The sequence below is a fragment of the Panthera uncia genome, chromosome E1 (genome assembly GCF_023721935.1).
Source record: "Panthera uncia isolate 11264 chromosome E1, Puncia_PCG_1.0, whole genome shotgun sequence".
In the NCBI taxonomy this organism is placed as follows: Eukaryota; Metazoa; Chordata; class Mammalia; order Carnivora; family Felidae; genus Panthera; species Panthera uncia.
The window spans coordinates 31,499,264-31,516,334 of NC_064814.1; the positions used below are offsets into that span (position 1 = coordinate 31,499,264).

The following is a 17,071-nucleotide window of genomic DNA, read 5'->3' on the forward strand; positions in this document are numbered from 1 at the left end:
TGGAGGATCTTTTAAAAAATACTGATGCAGGGACACCTCGGTGGCTCAGTTGGTTAAGCATCTGACTTCGGCTCAGGTCATGATCTCACGGGTTGTGAGTTCAAGCCCCGTGTCAGCCTCTGTGCTGACAGCTCAGAGCCTGGCGCCTGCTTCAGATTCTGTGTCTTCCTCTTTCTCTGCCCCTACCATGCTCATGCTCGCTCTCTCTCTCTCTCTCTCTCTCTCTCAAAAATGAATAAACACTAAAAGATTTAAAATAAAAAAAATACTGATGCATAGGACTCCTACCCCCATACATTCTGATTTAATTGGTGTGGAGTGCTACTTAGGCATCAGGATCTCTAAAAGTTGACCAGAAGATGTAGGAGTAACACCTAATGATTATTCTCTAAACATCTCAGCTCCATATTAGGGCGGGGGGGGGGAAGGGGGAAGGACAGGCCAAATGGTAATAGAACATATTAAAATAAGACTTGGGAATATGAATAGACCCAGTTATAACCCAGCTTTGAAAGCAGAGTAGGAATTCTTGATAATGACAAAGGTAAAGGCTATTAAAACAACTACAGATTTCACATGGGGAGGTAAACTGAAAAACAGCAGCAACAAACTCCCTCTTTTTTTAAGTTTATTTATTTTGAGAAAGAGAGAGATAGCACAAGGAAGGGGTGGAGAAAGAGAATCCCAAGCAGGTTCTGCACTGTGCAGAGGCCAACACGAAGCTCCATCTCACAATTTGTGAGATCGTGACCTGAGCTGAAACCAAGAGTCAGAGGCTTAACCTATGAAGCCACCGAGGTGCCTCAAACCCTTTTTTTTTTTAAATCAGTGAACAAATGTCATTCATTTCATTGCTTATTAAGACTTTACCATATTGATAGGTTCAAATAATGGATAAGAACACATCATAGATAGGCATGTTTAAAATAGAAATAGCCTGTGTGGCTCTTTAATAGCCTCAGAATTAGTTATGTAAAGTAGTGTGAACAACAAACCCTCTTAACCTTAATGATTGGGCTTTAAAATAGCACTTGGCACACAGTTTCTAATAATGAGCATCTAAACATAGTAATTTTATTAAAGTGAACTTCCTTCATTAGCAAAGCTGCCAATCAAGGAGTTACAAGAGTATAGAGACCAATAAAAATATGAGAAGACAGACTAGCCTGGTGCTACTAGAGGTTTATATGACTTCATTTAGAAGAGAAGCTTGCATACTCACCAGAGAAGGTAAGTATTTGGGGATCACAGTAGCTCAGTTGGTTTGAGAGTTGAAAGGCCTTGAGAGCCAAGAGCATTGCATCTACTTGTTTGGGAATGTTAATTCCTTCCAAGAGCACCCTCTAGGGTTTGGGGGTTATTATCTAAATGAAATCTCATCCATAATCCAAGAGCTACAAAATGAGAAGTCCTTCCTTTAGGAATGAATAGAACTTTGGTTGTAAACCTTCAATTTCCCTTAACCAGAAAGTTAACATCCCATGAGAACATGAATGAGTGTAGCTTCTACTATAAAATTAATATTTGGGTGTATTCAGTTTAGAGTGATATCATTAAAGAAATTGGAGGCGCATGACTGAATCTAATTTCCTTTACCTTTTGGTATTTTTGATCCAAAACGTATTTCCTTAAGTTAACTTGTGCTCAAAAAGCCTATGCACAGCATGGCAAAGACTGTGACTGACCATCCCCTTCTAACAAAACACACATCTATTGAAATCAATACAATCTGGATTATTTAATCAACTTGTAGTCTATTTGAAAAAAAAAACTCAAAGAAAGTTTGAAGTGTGACATGTTCCTACTTAAACATGGCAGACATCTTCAAAATAACTCAGTTACAGAAGGGCACTGATAAATTCTGGAATATAGGATGCCACTGTTCAATGAGATATCGAGCAACAAAATGACATCCAACAGTTAATGTTAGAATCATAGTATTTCAGAATTTGGAAGCAAAGGAGCCCTTAGAGGTGATTTCATGAAATTTCCTTATTTTTATCATAAATAATGTACTGTGAGAGTTGAAACCATACTGAGGGGAGATAGTCCTAATGATAGCGACAGTTGAAATTTAAGTGATACTTTAGGAATTTTACCTTTGGTTTCTATCATTACTTCTTTAACCTTTTAGTATCAAAATAAAAAAAACATTTGGTCATCTGTAAGAACTAAACTGAATACTAGTCAATTTGAGCCCTCCTCACAAGTACCTCCTTACTCTCTTAAGGGCTTCTCTGGTCATCAAGGATCAGGGCTGTGAAAAGATCAGAAGCTAAGAACAAGAACTTTCTAACACAGGGTGCAACAGACTGAATGTTTAACTCCCTGAAATTCATATGTTGAAACCTAACCCCACTGTGATGGGTGTTAGAAGCTGGACCTCTGGGAGGTGATTAGGTCATGACAGCGGAGCTTTATGAATGATATTAGTGCCCCTATAAAAGAGATCCCAGAGAGCTCCCTCATCCCTCCTGCCATGTGAGGCAGCTCAACTAAACCTCATTTATTATAGACACTGAAATGTGAATTTTATATCATCTTTATGTGACATGAAATATTCTTTTGATTTTCCTCCAGCCATTTAAAATATGAAAACTATGGGACGCCTGGGTGGCTCGGTCAGTTAAGCATCCAACTTCGGCTCAGGTCATGATTTCACAGCTCGTGAGTTCAAGCCCTGCATCAGGCTCTGTACTAATAGCTCAGAGCCTGGAGCCTGCTTTGGATTCTGTGTCTACCTCTCTCTGCCCCTTCCCCACCCGTTCTCTGTCTCTCTCTCTCTCAAAAATAAATAAAACATTTAAAAAAAAGTTTTTTAAAAAGCATCCAACTTCAGCTCAGGTCACAGTTTGTGGGTTTGAGCCCTGCGTCGGGATCTGTGCTGACAGCTCAGAGCCTGGAGCCTGCTTCGGGTTCTGTGTCTCCCTCGCTCTCTGCCCCTCCCCTGCTCATGCTCTGCCTCTCTGTCTCAAAACAATAAATAAGCACTAAAAAAAATTTTGAAATATGAAAACCATACTTATCTTGCAGGCCATTTAAAAACAGGCAGTATGTTAGATTTGGTTCACAGGCCATAGTTTACCAACTTGTAACACTCACTAGGGCTATAATCAAGAGATTTTTAACCAAAACAGAAGATTTCATCAAACAGAATATTGTTATAATAGTTGTAAAAAAAATTATCTTTTCTCCAAAGAAGATATACAGATGGCCAACAAGCGTATGAAAAGATGCTCAACATCACTAATCATTAGGGAAATGCGATCAAAACCACAATGAGATAACACTTCACACCTATGAGGATGGCCATAACAATAATAAAAGGGGAAAAATAACAAGTGCTAGCGAGGATATGAAAAAAATGGGAACCCTTCTACACTGCTGTAGGAAACGTAAATGCTAGAGCTTTTATGGAAAATAGTTTGGCCGATAGTTAAACATAGAATTACCATATGACCCAGCAATTCTACTCCTAGGTATATACCCAAAAGACTTGTAAACAGATACTCCACTACATGCGCACATGTTCACAGCAGCACTATTCACAATAACCATAAGGTAAGAACAGCCCAAATGTCCGTCAGCAGATGAATGGATAAATGAATTGTGGTATATATATACAATGTAATATTATTTTGCCATACAAAGAAAGTTCTGATACAAATGTTATGACACAGGTGAGCCTTGAAAACATTATGCTAAGTAAAATAAGCCAGACACAAAAGGTCACATATTACATGATTTCATGTATATGAAATATCCAGAAGAGGTAAATCCATAGAGACAGAACACAGATTGGAGGCTACCAAGAGCTTGGGGGAGTAGGAATTGGAAGTAACTGCTTAATGAATACGGGGTTTTCTTTAGGAGTGATGAAAATGTTTTGTAACTAGATAGAGGTAGAGGTTGCACAACATTGTGAATATACTAAATGCCACTGAATTTTGCACTTTAAAATGGTTAATTTTATGTTTTGTGAATTTTATCTAAAAACGTATATTTTCCGGGGCGCCTGGGTGGCTCAGTCGGTTAAGCTTCCAACTTCAGCTCAGGTCATGATCTCGTGGTCCGTGAGTTCGAGCCCCGCGTCGGGCTCTGGGCTGATGGCTCAGAGCCTGGAGCCTGCTTCCGATTCTGTGTCTCCCTCTCTCTCTGCCTCTCCCCCGTTCATGCTCTGTCTCTCTCTGTCTCAAAAATAAATAAACATTAAAAAAATTTTTTTCTTAATGTATATTTTCCTATTAATTTGAAATGACCAGACAAAAAGAAGGGGAAAACAGAAAATAAATGGCTACAAAAAGTAAAATTCATAACCAAACATATCTTGGTTTTAAATGTCAGAACACAGGGGGCTCCTGGTTGAGTGTCCGACTTCGGCTCAGGTCATGGTTTCCGAGTTTGAGCTCCGCGCTGTTGGGTTCTGTGCTGACAGCTCAGAGCCTGGAGCATATTTCAGATTCTGTGTCTCCCTCTCTCTCTCTCTCTGCCCCTCTCCCACTTGTGCTCTGTCTCCTCTCTCAAAAATAAATAAACATTAAAAAAAATATAAAATAAATGTCAGAGCATAATAACGAGATATGGAATGACATCTTAGTAAGACATCCACAATTCTTGGTTCCAGAAGAATAGAACTATAGAGGACACGACTTGTCTCTATTGTACCTGGTATGGTACCAAGCCCTAGGCAATTGTTCAATAAATACTTTTTAAAAGAAACCTGAGGAGCGCTTTGACTCCTCATATGTTCAAAACTTATCTTTTGGTGGCTAACTAAAAGATTGCTCAGATAGAAAGTGGAAGAATAGTGGCTTCCAGTGGCTTGGGGGTGAGGAAGAATAGGGAGTTATTATTTAATGAGTACAGAGTTTCATTTTGCAAAATGAAAAGAGTTCTGGAGATGGATAGTGGTAATGGGAGCAAAACAATGTGAATGTACTTAATGCTACTGAACTATATACTTAAATATGGCTAAGATGATAAACTGTATGTTATATATATTTTACCACATTTTTTTAAAAGATTGCTTTTTTTCCAAGGATTTTTTTTGAAGTACATCAGTAAGATTAAAGTGGGGTGGAAAAGCATGTCATTCATTCAACAAACACTGAGTGCCACAGCTAATGCTAATACTGTAGGTGCTGAGGATACATCATTTAACAAAAGAAAGGCCTTTCCCTCATGGAACTACCTGTAAAGAGGGGAGAAAAATAATAAATAGAAGGTTTTTCTAATACCAAAAGCCTTCTTCGTATCAGCTATGCTATACAGACTCTAACAGATAGTACATAAAACTTAAACTGACTTTGGTTAAGGTCTTTAATCCCATCGAACCTTATTTATAGCCATGTTTTCATAACCCAACCATTAGGTTAAGTTCTATCAAGGTAGAATAATTTTGTACTTCATGAACCGTATTTCTGCTTACACTCTCATTACAAAAGCTAACTTTTTAGTAAAGAGGTTCTAGCTTAAGTAATTTACTCCTTGCCCCTAATAAATGGAAATGTGACCAGTTGTCATAATAATGCTAATATGTCACAACTCTTCTATTTCACAGCAAGAATTCAAGGCCAATTAAGACTCGGCTATCAACAACACTGACCAAAGGATAAGTCTTTACTTAAGGAAAAAAAGAAAATGAAGAGATAATAAAGATAATGTCCTAATTATTTTATCAGCTACACTTATAACCTTAATAGTGAAAGAGATGAAGTGATTATTTTAACAGTAGGCACCAGAGTTCCTCTTGGGCACGTAACTATCTTTGTAGAGACTATACTTGACAAGCTGTTTTGGTTGGAGAAAGTAAGGTCTCAAAGACATTAGGAAATAGAGGAAATATCTAACGTCTCTCCCCAAGGCACAGAAAAAAAGACCAGAGAAGAGAAGATACAGTGCTGGTACAAGTAAAGATGACAACATGGCAGAGGCCATAGTGATTAGTGACAAAGAAAGGTGAGAAAATGGCAAAGTGACTGACAGCCTTTTAAAGAGAAAGGTGGATAACATTCCATCTAAAATTTTATGCAGTATTTTAAATGCAAACCCTTTTTACCTCCCCAAAACTTCAGAAAAGAGTTGAACACATACAAATGCCTAATGTAAATGCACGGGGAAAGGCTGGAAACAAAGGAAGAGGGCCAAGTTCTACATCTGGAACAGCATGGAGCAGATAAGAGAGAAGAGCTGTAGGAGGTGAGAAATGGATGACTTCGGAATTAAACAGAAACAGGAAATTTAAAACTAAAAGTCATAGTAAGCCCTAGAAATTCTAAAAAATCTTGGAAAAGCATTTTAGGTGTGGGATACAGTTAGCTTGGGTCAATCATATCTAAACCTTGAAGTCAGGTTAATAACCGGGATATAAATATTTTTTCAAAATATTCTTTTTAATTTCCCATTCCTATTATTTTGATGGTTTTAAATTTGCACTGAAAGAATACTTTAAAATATTTAAGCAATTTTTAGTATTTTTGGATTTTTTTTCAATTTTAAAAATCTATAAAAATACAAAAAGGGAGTAAAAATTTCCCATAATCCTACTATTGTGTATATTCATACACAAATTGAAAAGTAAAAAAGTACCTCTCTTCACCTCCAATTCTACTTTCCTAGAGGTAACCACTATTACATGAATCCATTTTATCATATACTGCTATACTTTTTTCTATAATTATATAGTATATACTTCCTTTTTTTCCTCCTAGAAAGGAGGCTGTCCTAGACATATTGTGCTGCAACTTGCCTCATCCACTTAACATATGTTATGAACACTTACTACCTTTCTAGGTAACAACATATCAAGCTAATTTTCTTAAATGGTTGCATAGTATTTCATTAATTTTTTATAATTTATCTAGCTCCCTATTAGGCAATTATACTTTTTCCAAATTTGTGCTATCATACATGAAACAACAGTGAACTCTGCCAGGACTGGAATTCCTGAGTCAAAGCACATGAGCATTTTAGTTATTTACAAATAATGCCAAATGCCCTCCAAAAGGCTATACAAATTCATTCCAGTTACAGTGTATTAAGATGTTCCTTTTTCCCTAAACTTTTATCAAACCTGGATATTATCAACAGCTTAAGTTTTGCCAATCAAAAAAAAATCTTTTGGGTTGATTTAATTTGCATTTCTCTACTTGATTTCTCTGAGGGGTTCAACATCATTCTACAAGCATATTGGCCACTTTATTTCTTCCGAACTGCACATTAATATCATTTTCTTTACTTTTATTGGGTTGACTTTTTCTTATTGATTTGTAGGAGTTTTTATGTATGATGAATAGAATACTTTGTATTTTGTTAGTCCATGTAACAGAAACTTCTACTTGTCTCCTGATATTTATTCCTCCTTTAAATCATGGTGTTGTTTAACTAGGCAAATGGTCCCCAGGTAAAGACTACATTTCCAAGCTCCCCTTCAGCTAGTTTGACCATGTGACCAAGTTCTAGTCAAACTGATGAGAGCATAAGTGATGATTATGCTCATAAAAGGAAAGGATATTTATAGCAGCCTGCTGGCCAACATACTGATATAGTGGTGAGCCATTTTTAATCCTGCAACACCTGAGGGCTACCAGAGAGAGGTAAAGCTGCCACATCAGCTCTAGACAGCTTATCCTCAGACTATATCGTAAGGGAAGAACAAACTTCTAAACTGTTTAAGCTACTAGTTTTTTGTTTTGTTACAGCAGCCTAACTTATACATGGACTAATATGGAATTTGGAATCTAGAAGTGAGGTACTGCTATTATTCAAATTAAAATACACGTTATGAGCTTGGTGGTCAGACAGCAGGTAATTATGACACTAGCTAGAACACTGGTGATCTTTGTAACCCATGTCAAAACATTTGATAAAATTGTTACCGTGATACCCTGGAAGACAGGCCACATGCCAAGTGAGCAAGTAACCATAAGGGAAAAGGCTGACAAAATTCACAGTGTTAGTTGTTTCTTGACACATTCAGCAAAGTCCTAAAATAAGAGATGAACTCAGGCTAGAGGTAGCCAAAGCACAAGCAAAGATAGAAGGGAATACTTCTCTGCCTGTAGTTGATAACCTATTGTCTAGAGATCAGCAATTTGGACTGTGCACCCAACCACTTCATTATCCCAACGTGAAATAATAGTAAGAGGGCCTGAAGCTTTTCTCAAGTACTTCTGATAGACAATGGGAGAGAGCTCTGTGGCAAAGATCAGATTAAGAATATTATCTTTCCAATGGAACCCATTCTTTTAGATGACCTCAATATAGGTTCCATTAGGTTGAATGAAAGGGATGAGCAAAGTACACAGTAAATCAAATACCAGACTTTTCAGGCTTAAAAACTACCTAAATAAGATCTCTGCTATAACTCACATTTGGAATGAACAAAGGCAAACAAATCAGTAGTCTACCTTTTTTTTTTTTTTTTTTAAGAATTGAAATGCCAGAGAAATAACAAACATGCCCTGCTAAGATATAGGACTGTTCAGCTTCTTAAGTAATCCTCACACCCTTTACACACTCTCTAACAAAATGTAGGCAACAAAAACTGGACTGCTCCGAAACCATGTATATTCCAGGGGTGCCTAGCTGGCTCCATAAAGAATGTGACTCTTGATCTCGGGATTTTGAGTTCAAGCCCCACGTTGGGTGTAGAGATTATTTTAAAAATAATAAAATGTTAAAAAAAAAAAAGAAAGAAAAGAAATGTATATTCCCCAAGGACCACATCAACGTAATGATTTGTATGTATCGATAATGTGTTCCTTTTTATTGCTGAATATTATTCTGTTGTTGTAGGGATACACTGTAATTTATATGTAATTCATAACTTGTGATGAGTGTATGCTTAATTTAATTTTTAAGAAACTGCCAAATGGTTTCCAAAAATGGTTACACTATTTTTATTCCCCACTAGCAGTGTATGAAGAGTTCTAGCTGCCTCATCAACGCTTGGTACGGTCTTGTTTTTTTCTTTAAAAATTTTAGCCATTCTAATGGGCAGGTAGTGATGTCTCCCTGTGACTCCCAATGACTTCCCTGATTATTAAACGTGTTAAGCATCTCTTCATGTGTTTATTGACCACTTGTACCACTTAGTGGTATGTCTGTTCATATATTCCCCCCACTTTTGAATTGCACTGTAAGAGTTCTTTTTATATTCTAAATATGTCCTTTGTTTTCACATATGTGTTGTCGATATTTTCTCCTAGACTTTGGCTTGTCTTTCCATTTTCTGAATGATGCCTTTCCAAGAGCAAAAGTTTTAAATTTTGATGAAATCCAATTTATCAATTTTTTCTTTATTGATCACGTTTTTGTGCTCTAAGACATCTTTGTCCGCTCCAAAGTAGCAAAGCGTTTCTGTTATTTTTCACCAAGCTTTGTATGTTTGAGTTTTATATTTAGGTTTGTTCACTCCAAAGTAGCAAAGGTTTTCTCCTTTTTTTTCAAGGAGTGTTATATATTTGGGTTTTATATTTAGATCTGTAATTCATTTTGAGTTAATTTTTAATTATGGTGTGAGGTATGGATCAACGCTAATTTTTGTTGAAAAGACTTACCTTTCTCTACTGCATTGCCCTGGCACCATTGTTGAAAATCAATTGACAACAGGGGCGCCTGGGTGGCTCAGTGGGTTAAGTGTCCGACTTCAGCTCAGGTCACGATCTCACAGTTGGTGAGTTCGAGCCCCGTGTCGGGCTCTGGGCTGACAGCTCAGGGCCTGGAGCCTGTTTCAGATTCTGTGTCTCCCTGTCTCTCTGACCCTCCCCCGTTCATGCTCTCTCTCTGTCTCAAAAATAAATAAACGTTAAAAAAAAAAAATTTAGAAAATCAATTGACCACATATGTGTGGATCTATTTCTGGACTATTTTGTTTCATTCATAAATAGAAAAGATATGTCTATCTTTTTCACCAATATCAAACAATTTTCATTACTGTGACTTTGTGGTAAGTCTTAAAATCAGATAAAATCTCCTTTCAAAATTGCTTTGTTAACTCTATAACCTTTGTATTTCCTTTTTTTTTTAATTTTTTTTAATGTTTTATTTATTTTTGAGACAGAGAGAAACAGAGCATGAACAGGGGAGGGGCAGAGAGAGAGGGAGACACAGAATCTGAAGCAGGCTCCAGGCTCCGAGCTGTCAGCACAGAGCCCGACAGGGGGCTCGAACTCACGGACCACGAGATCATGACCTGAGCCACCCAGGCGCCCCTGTATTTCCTTTTAAATCTCGGAATTAGATTATAATTTTTAAAAAAGTCTACTGAAGGGGCGCCTGGGTGGCTTGGTCGGTTAAGCGTCCCATTTCGGCTCAGGTCATGATCTCGCGGTCCGTGAGTTCGAGCCCCCTGTCGGGCTCTGTGCTGACAGCTCAGAGCCTGGAGCCTGCTTCGGATTCTGTGTCTCCCTCTGTCTCTGTTCTTCCCCTGATCGCACTCTGTCTCTCTGTCTCTCTCTCAAAAAATAAATAATTTTTAAAAAAAACTTAAAAAAAAAAGTCTACTGGAATTTTGATTGAGATTGCACTGAATTTACAGATCAGTTTAGAGAGAGCTGTCACTTTAACAATGTTGGATCTTCTTATCCATGAATATGGCATATCTTTCCACTTTATTTATGTCTTCTTTAATTTCTTTCAGCAAAATTTAAAGTTTTCAATGTAGAGGTCTTGGACATCTTTGGTTCGACCTATTCCTAGGTATCTTAGGATTTTGGTCTTACTGTAAATGTTTGGTATTTTAATTTCATTTTCCAATTGTGTGCTGCTAGTTTATTAAAATACAATTGCTTTTTATATATCAATCGTATGTCCTAAAACCTTGCTAAATTCATTTATTTGTTCTGTGGTAGATTCCCTAGATTTTTTTTATATAAGTAATCATATCATCAACAGATACTTTTACTTCTTTCTTTTCAATTTTTATGCCTTTTATTTATTTTTCTTTCCTATTGCAATGGCTAGGCCCACCAGTATAATACTGAATATATAAGTGGTGACTGTAGGCATCCTTGCCTTGTTCCCAGTCTCTAAAGTATAAAGTTTGGTTTTCACCATTAATTATGATCTTTGCCATACATATTTTATAGGTGCTATTTATCAGTTTGAGGAATTTTCTACTATTCCTACTTTGTTGAGAGTTTTTATTATGAATAAGTACTGACTTTTGTCAAGTGCTTTCCCTGCATCTTTTAAAATCATCGTAGAGTTTTTCTCCTTTATTCTGTTAATATAGCAAATAACATTGTTTAACATTTGAAAATCAATCAAGCCTTGCATTCCTCGGATAAATTCTATTTGGTTGTAGAGTATTATCCTTTTTAAATATTGTTGGACTCAATTTACTATTTTGTTAATGATTTTTGCATCTATATTCAAGAGGATTAATTGGTCTATAATTTTTGTTCTTATTTTGAGGAAAGTTTTTAATAACCAATTCAACTTCTTTAATAGAAGTGTGTGAATTTTGGTAAGTTATATTTTTCAAAAAGTGTGTCTATTCCATTTGTATTCATTGATGTAAGACTGTCCACAGTATTCTCTTATTCCTTTAATATCCATAAACTCTGAGGTGGCAATCTCTTTCTTTTTTTTTAAGTTTTATTTATTTAAGTAGCCTCTACAACTCAATGTGGGGCCTGAACTTATGACCACGAGATCAAGAGTCACATGCTCCACCAACTGAGCCAGCCAGGCACCTTGGTAATCTCTTTCTCATTCTTCTTTTTTTTTTTTTTTTAATGTTTGTTTCTTTTGAGAGAGACAGAGAGGGCCCACACAAGTAGGGGAGGGGCAGACAGAGAGAGAGAGACACAGAATTAGAAGCAGGCGCTAGGCTCTGAGCTGTCAGTGCAGAGCCCGATGTGGGGTTTGATCTCACGAACTGTGAGATCATGACCTGACCCAAAATCGGATGTTTAGACACCAAAGCCACCCAGGTGCCCCTCTTTTTCATTCTTGATAGTTATGATTTGGGTTCTCTTTTTTCTTGATCAGTCTAGCTAGAGGCTTGTCAACTTTGTTGATCTTTCCAAAGAGCCAGTTTTACATTTGTTAATTTTCTCAATTGTTTTCTATTTCATTGATTTCTATTCTTATTTTATCGTTTCCTTCCTCATGTTTACTTTGGGTTTACTTTCCTCCTTTTTTTTTTTTTTTTCTAGTTTCTTATATTGAAACTTCAGGTCATTGATTTTAGATCTTACTTCTTTTCTAATATTAGCTAATATTTTCTAATATTAAAATTTCTAATTTAATTTAATATTAAAGCTACACACTTCATGCTAACATTGTTTTATTTTTTTAAGTTTTTAAAAAATGTTGATTTATTTATTTTGAGAGAGAGAGAGAGAGAGAATACGAGCAGGGGTGGGGCAGAGAGAGAATGAGAGAGAATCCCAAGCAGGCTTTGCACCATCAGCTCAGAGCCCCACATGGGGCTTGAACTCATGAACCACGAGATTATGATTTGAGCCAAAATCAAGAGTCCGATGCTCAACTGACTGAGCCACCCAGGCACCTGGCTAACATTGTTTTAGATGCATCTCACAAACTGATATATTTTCATTGTCACTCAGTTCCAAATATTTTCTAATTTTTCTTGAGATTTTGTTTTTGAGTTATGGTTTAGAAGTATGTCACTGTATTTCCGGATATTGGAGGTTTCCCTGGTTCCTTTACTGTCATTGATTTCTAATTTACTTCTGTTATATTAAGAGAATACACTTTGTATTACTGTAATTCTTGTAAATTTATTGAGACTTGTTTTATGGCCCAGTATACGACATCTCTTGGTGAATGTACTATGTGCACTTGAAAATAATGCATATTCTGTAGTTGTTGGATGCAGTGTTCTATAAATGCCAATTAAATCAAGGTGGCTGATTATGTTGTTCAGATCTCCTATGTCTTTACTAATATTTTGTCTAGTTATTCTATCAATTACTTAGATGGTGTATTAAAATATCCTACTATATTGGGGCATTGCCTGTTTTTCCTTTTGTCAATTTTTGTTTCATATATTTTGAGGCTCTATTACTACACAAAAACACATTTATAGTTGATATGCTTCACTGATTAACTGTCCACCATTATGAAGCAGACTCTCATTATAATACTCTGTCTTAAAGGCTGTTTATCTGATATTTAAAAATAACCATACCAGGCTTCTCATACTTCCTGTTTGCATATTATATCTTTCCCCATACACTTGCTTTTAACCTATGTGTCTCCTATAATCAGTCTATTGTAGGAGTTTGTTCTTTTATCCACTTTAGCAATTTCTGCCTTTGAATTAAAGTTTTACATATAATCATTGTATTGGTTGAATTTGGGTCAACCATTGTATTATTTGTTTTCTCATTGTCTTCTTTATTTTTCCTTCCTTCCCCCTTTCCTGCCTTCTTTTGGATTATTTCTATTGTGTTGGTGATTATCCTAGAAACTACAGTACCTACTCTTGATTCATCAAAGCCCATATTAATCAATACCTTTACCACAGTTTCCTTCTGCCTGAAGAACACCCTGTAGGGGTGTCTGGGTGACTCAGTCAGTTAAGTGTCCAACTCTTGGTTTTGACTCAGGTCACCATCTCATGGTTCATGGGTTTGAGTCCCACTTTGAGCCCTGTGTCGGGCCCCACACTGTCAGCACAGAGCCCACTTTGGGTCCTCTCTCTCCCTCTCTCTGCCCCTCCCCTACTTGCTCTCTCTCTCTTTCTCAGAAGAAAAAAAAAAAACTTAAAAAAAAAAAGAACACCCAGTTGAATTTCCTTTAGTGTTGACCTGGTGTGGCACATGCTCTCAATTTTGTGTTTATCTGAAAATGTCTTCATTGTCTTGCCTTCATTCTTGAATGATCATTTTCGTGGGTAGAGACTTCTGAGGTTGCAGTTGTCTTTCAGTATATTAAAATGTGATTCTAGGGGCGCGTGGGTGGCGCAGTCGGTTAAGTGTCCGACTTCAGCCAGGTCACAATCTCGCAGTCCGTGAGTTCGAGCCCCGCGTCAGGCTCTGGGCTGATGGCTCGGAGCCTGGAGCCTGTTTCCGATTCTGTGTCTCCCTCTCTCTCTGACCCTCCCCCGTTCATGCTCTGTCTCTCTCTGTCCCAAAAATAAATTAAAAAACGTTGAAAAAAAAATAAAATAAAATGTGATTCTACCCTTTTCTGGCTTCCATTATTGCTGTTCAGAAAGAAGCTGTTAGTTTAATTCAGATGTTGGCAAATTATGACCACTGGGTTAAACTGGGCCCTGCACCTGTTTTTGTAAATATAGCTTCACTGGAACATCACCATAACTGTTCATCTACATATTCTCTATGGCTGGTTTTGTGCTACAAGGGCAGAACTGAGAGGTTAAACAGATCATATGGTACTAGCATAAAGAGAGACAAATAGACCAATGGGCTAGAATAGAGAAACCAGAAACAAATGCTTACTTATATGATCAGATGATCTTTCACTAAGACACCAAGATCACTCAATGAGGAAAGGACCATCTCTTCAACAAAAGGTGTTGGGAAAACTGTATATCCACATGCAAAAGCATGAAGTTGGACCCTTATCTTACATCATATACAAAAAGTAACTCAAAATGGATTAAAGACCTAAATGTAAGACCTAAACTGTAAAACTCCTAGAAGAAAACACAGAGGAAAAACTTCATGACATTGGACTTAGCAATGATCTCTTGGAAATGACACCAAAAGCATAAGCAACAAAAGCAAAACAAAACAAAACAAAATCCAAAACAAAACAAAAACAAAAAACAAATTGGACTACATCAAACTTAAAAACTTTTATGTTTTGACACAGTCCTTCATGTAAGGACACAGTCAACAGAGTGATTGTGAGTAGAATATTAGCTACATTAGTTAATGTGTGACCTTGAACAAGTTATTAATCCTCTCCAAGCCTAAACTTCCCAATCTTCAAAATGATGACAATACCACTTTCATTAAGTTTGGTTATGGCATTAAAAATGGGTATGCACAAATATTAGTTCCTGTCCTTTTCTAAATCACCTTCAAAGTCTATGCCATTGTTTTAAACATCTCTAGTGGTAAGGAATCTTAATCTCTTAATCTTTTATCATGGATTGGACCATATATATTCAACTAAAAGTGACTGTACAAGCTAAGTCCAATGAATAAGAGTAGTGATCAGGATAGTTCTTTGCCTAAAAGGTGTTTTGCAGAAAGAACCCTATGAGTCTGAGCAAGATCTTGACCATATCACTATTAGTTTACTTTTTGGAGAAATTCTCAAATAATTTCTCAATATTTTTTTAATTTTTTATGGCTAAAATGATTGTCTGACCTGATTAATTCTACCTGGATTGCATGCCTCTGACATGCATACAATTTGAGAATATTAAAGCTGGCCATTGAAGACTCTGATGACTTGTTTTTGAATCACATAAAGAAACATGTCTTATTAGATGTTACTATTTTCTTAAAAAATGGTTTTGTCCAATTGCCTTACAAACAATAGAACCAACTCTATGTGCCTAAAACAATCATTAATTTTGGGTTCCTATAAATTACAGGAAAAACAATGCCACTGCAAAAGCCACTCTTGATACTATTATCATAATGTGTTCAGGATAATGTTATTAATGACTATCTAATTCTTTACTGCTACAATTTTAAGTATATTCCCTCTTATCCTACAGTCTGCTAATAAGAGAACAAGTACATCAATAATTACAAAGTCTTTGGCATCTATCTGAAGCAGTGATTAAATCACCCTTCATCTTTGCCTTCTCCAAGTTAAATAACCCAAATTCCTGTGTTTTTACTTAATATGTTCTAGCTCTTTGAAAGCTCAAATTTTTACATGCAATATTAGGAAAATAACTTTTACATACTTTATAAGGACAATTAAGAAAACATATAGAGTTAAAATTACAGTTATGTAAAAAAGCAATGTGATAAGTATCATACAATTATGAATAAAAAAAATGAAGGCTCAGAAAAAAAACCTGTCATTCATACATTTATTTTACACCATGGTTCTAATTCTAGTATTCTGAGCACAGTAATCCTTACCAGGGGACTTTCCTTGCTGCGAGTTGCTTCTTCGCTCTCTGTATCTGGCTGGAGTGGATAAACCTGTGTCTTTACTAGGCTTGCTAGCAGGGCCCATTTCTGAAATGAGGAATCCCATCTGTTCTGAAGGCAAGATATTCTCAGGTGGATTGGTCTGGCATTTTATACTGGCATCCACCTAAAATATTAAACCCACTAATTATTATGAATTTCCCTCAAATATCTACTAAAAGTTAAGATATTTTATCAGAGGAGTTCTATTATTGACACATGATACAACAAACATGTTTGTAAAGGCTTTTCATTCTTATGAATGATACCATGTTTAATTTTGTTGAGCTAATCTGAATATTCATTTGTAAGATATCTATTTCCCTATACACAAACCACTGAAATGTATATGGAGTTAAAACATTTACTTATGATCAGAGGAAGATTAACCATGAAGCTTGTTGATTTTTTTTTTTTTTTTTGGTACAATTCACACACACACACAAATTTACAACTGGTTAAGACCACTATCTTTTTCCACTCTAGTATCTCTTCCATCAGATTTCCACCCCCATTGGTAACATTGAGATGGTCATAGGCATAATCCTGTTGGATAATGTCAGTGGAGCTGAGGACACTTTATTCTACTAATTTTGTATTCTTTGTCTTAGAGAAGCTCTCAAAATTGTATAAGCTTCAACCCCTACAAAATCTAGATCTGTTCTGCTTATGAGATAGGAGTTTCTTTCTTAGAGTTCCTAAGTTTTCTTTGGAATGTCAAATCCTTTCATAAAGATGACCAACTTCTGAAATATTCTTATTTCTTTATGAATTTATTTTAAATAAAACTATATGGGGCACCTGGGTGGCTCAGTCAGTTGAGCATCCGACTTCGGCTCAGGTCATGATCTCACAGCTTGTGAGTTCGAGCCCCGCGTCGGGCTCTGTGCTGATGGCTCAGAGCCTGGAGCCTCTTCAGATTCTGTCTTTTTCTCTCTCTCTGCCCCTCCCCCGCTCACACTCTGTCTCTC

General features: G+C 36.5%; 1 protein-coding gene across 1 annotated transcript in view; it reads right to left on the reverse strand.

Moving 5' to 3' along the window:
• HSF5 (heat shock transcription factor 5) overlaps nt 1–17,071 on the reverse strand; it is a 44,365-nt gene that overhangs the window by 4,107 nt on the left and 23,187 nt on the right. The window contains 1 exon segment of the mRNA XM_049637785.1: nt 16,050–16,227. Within this exon segment, the coding sequence (XP_049493742.1) occupies nt 16,050–16,227 (178 nt within the window).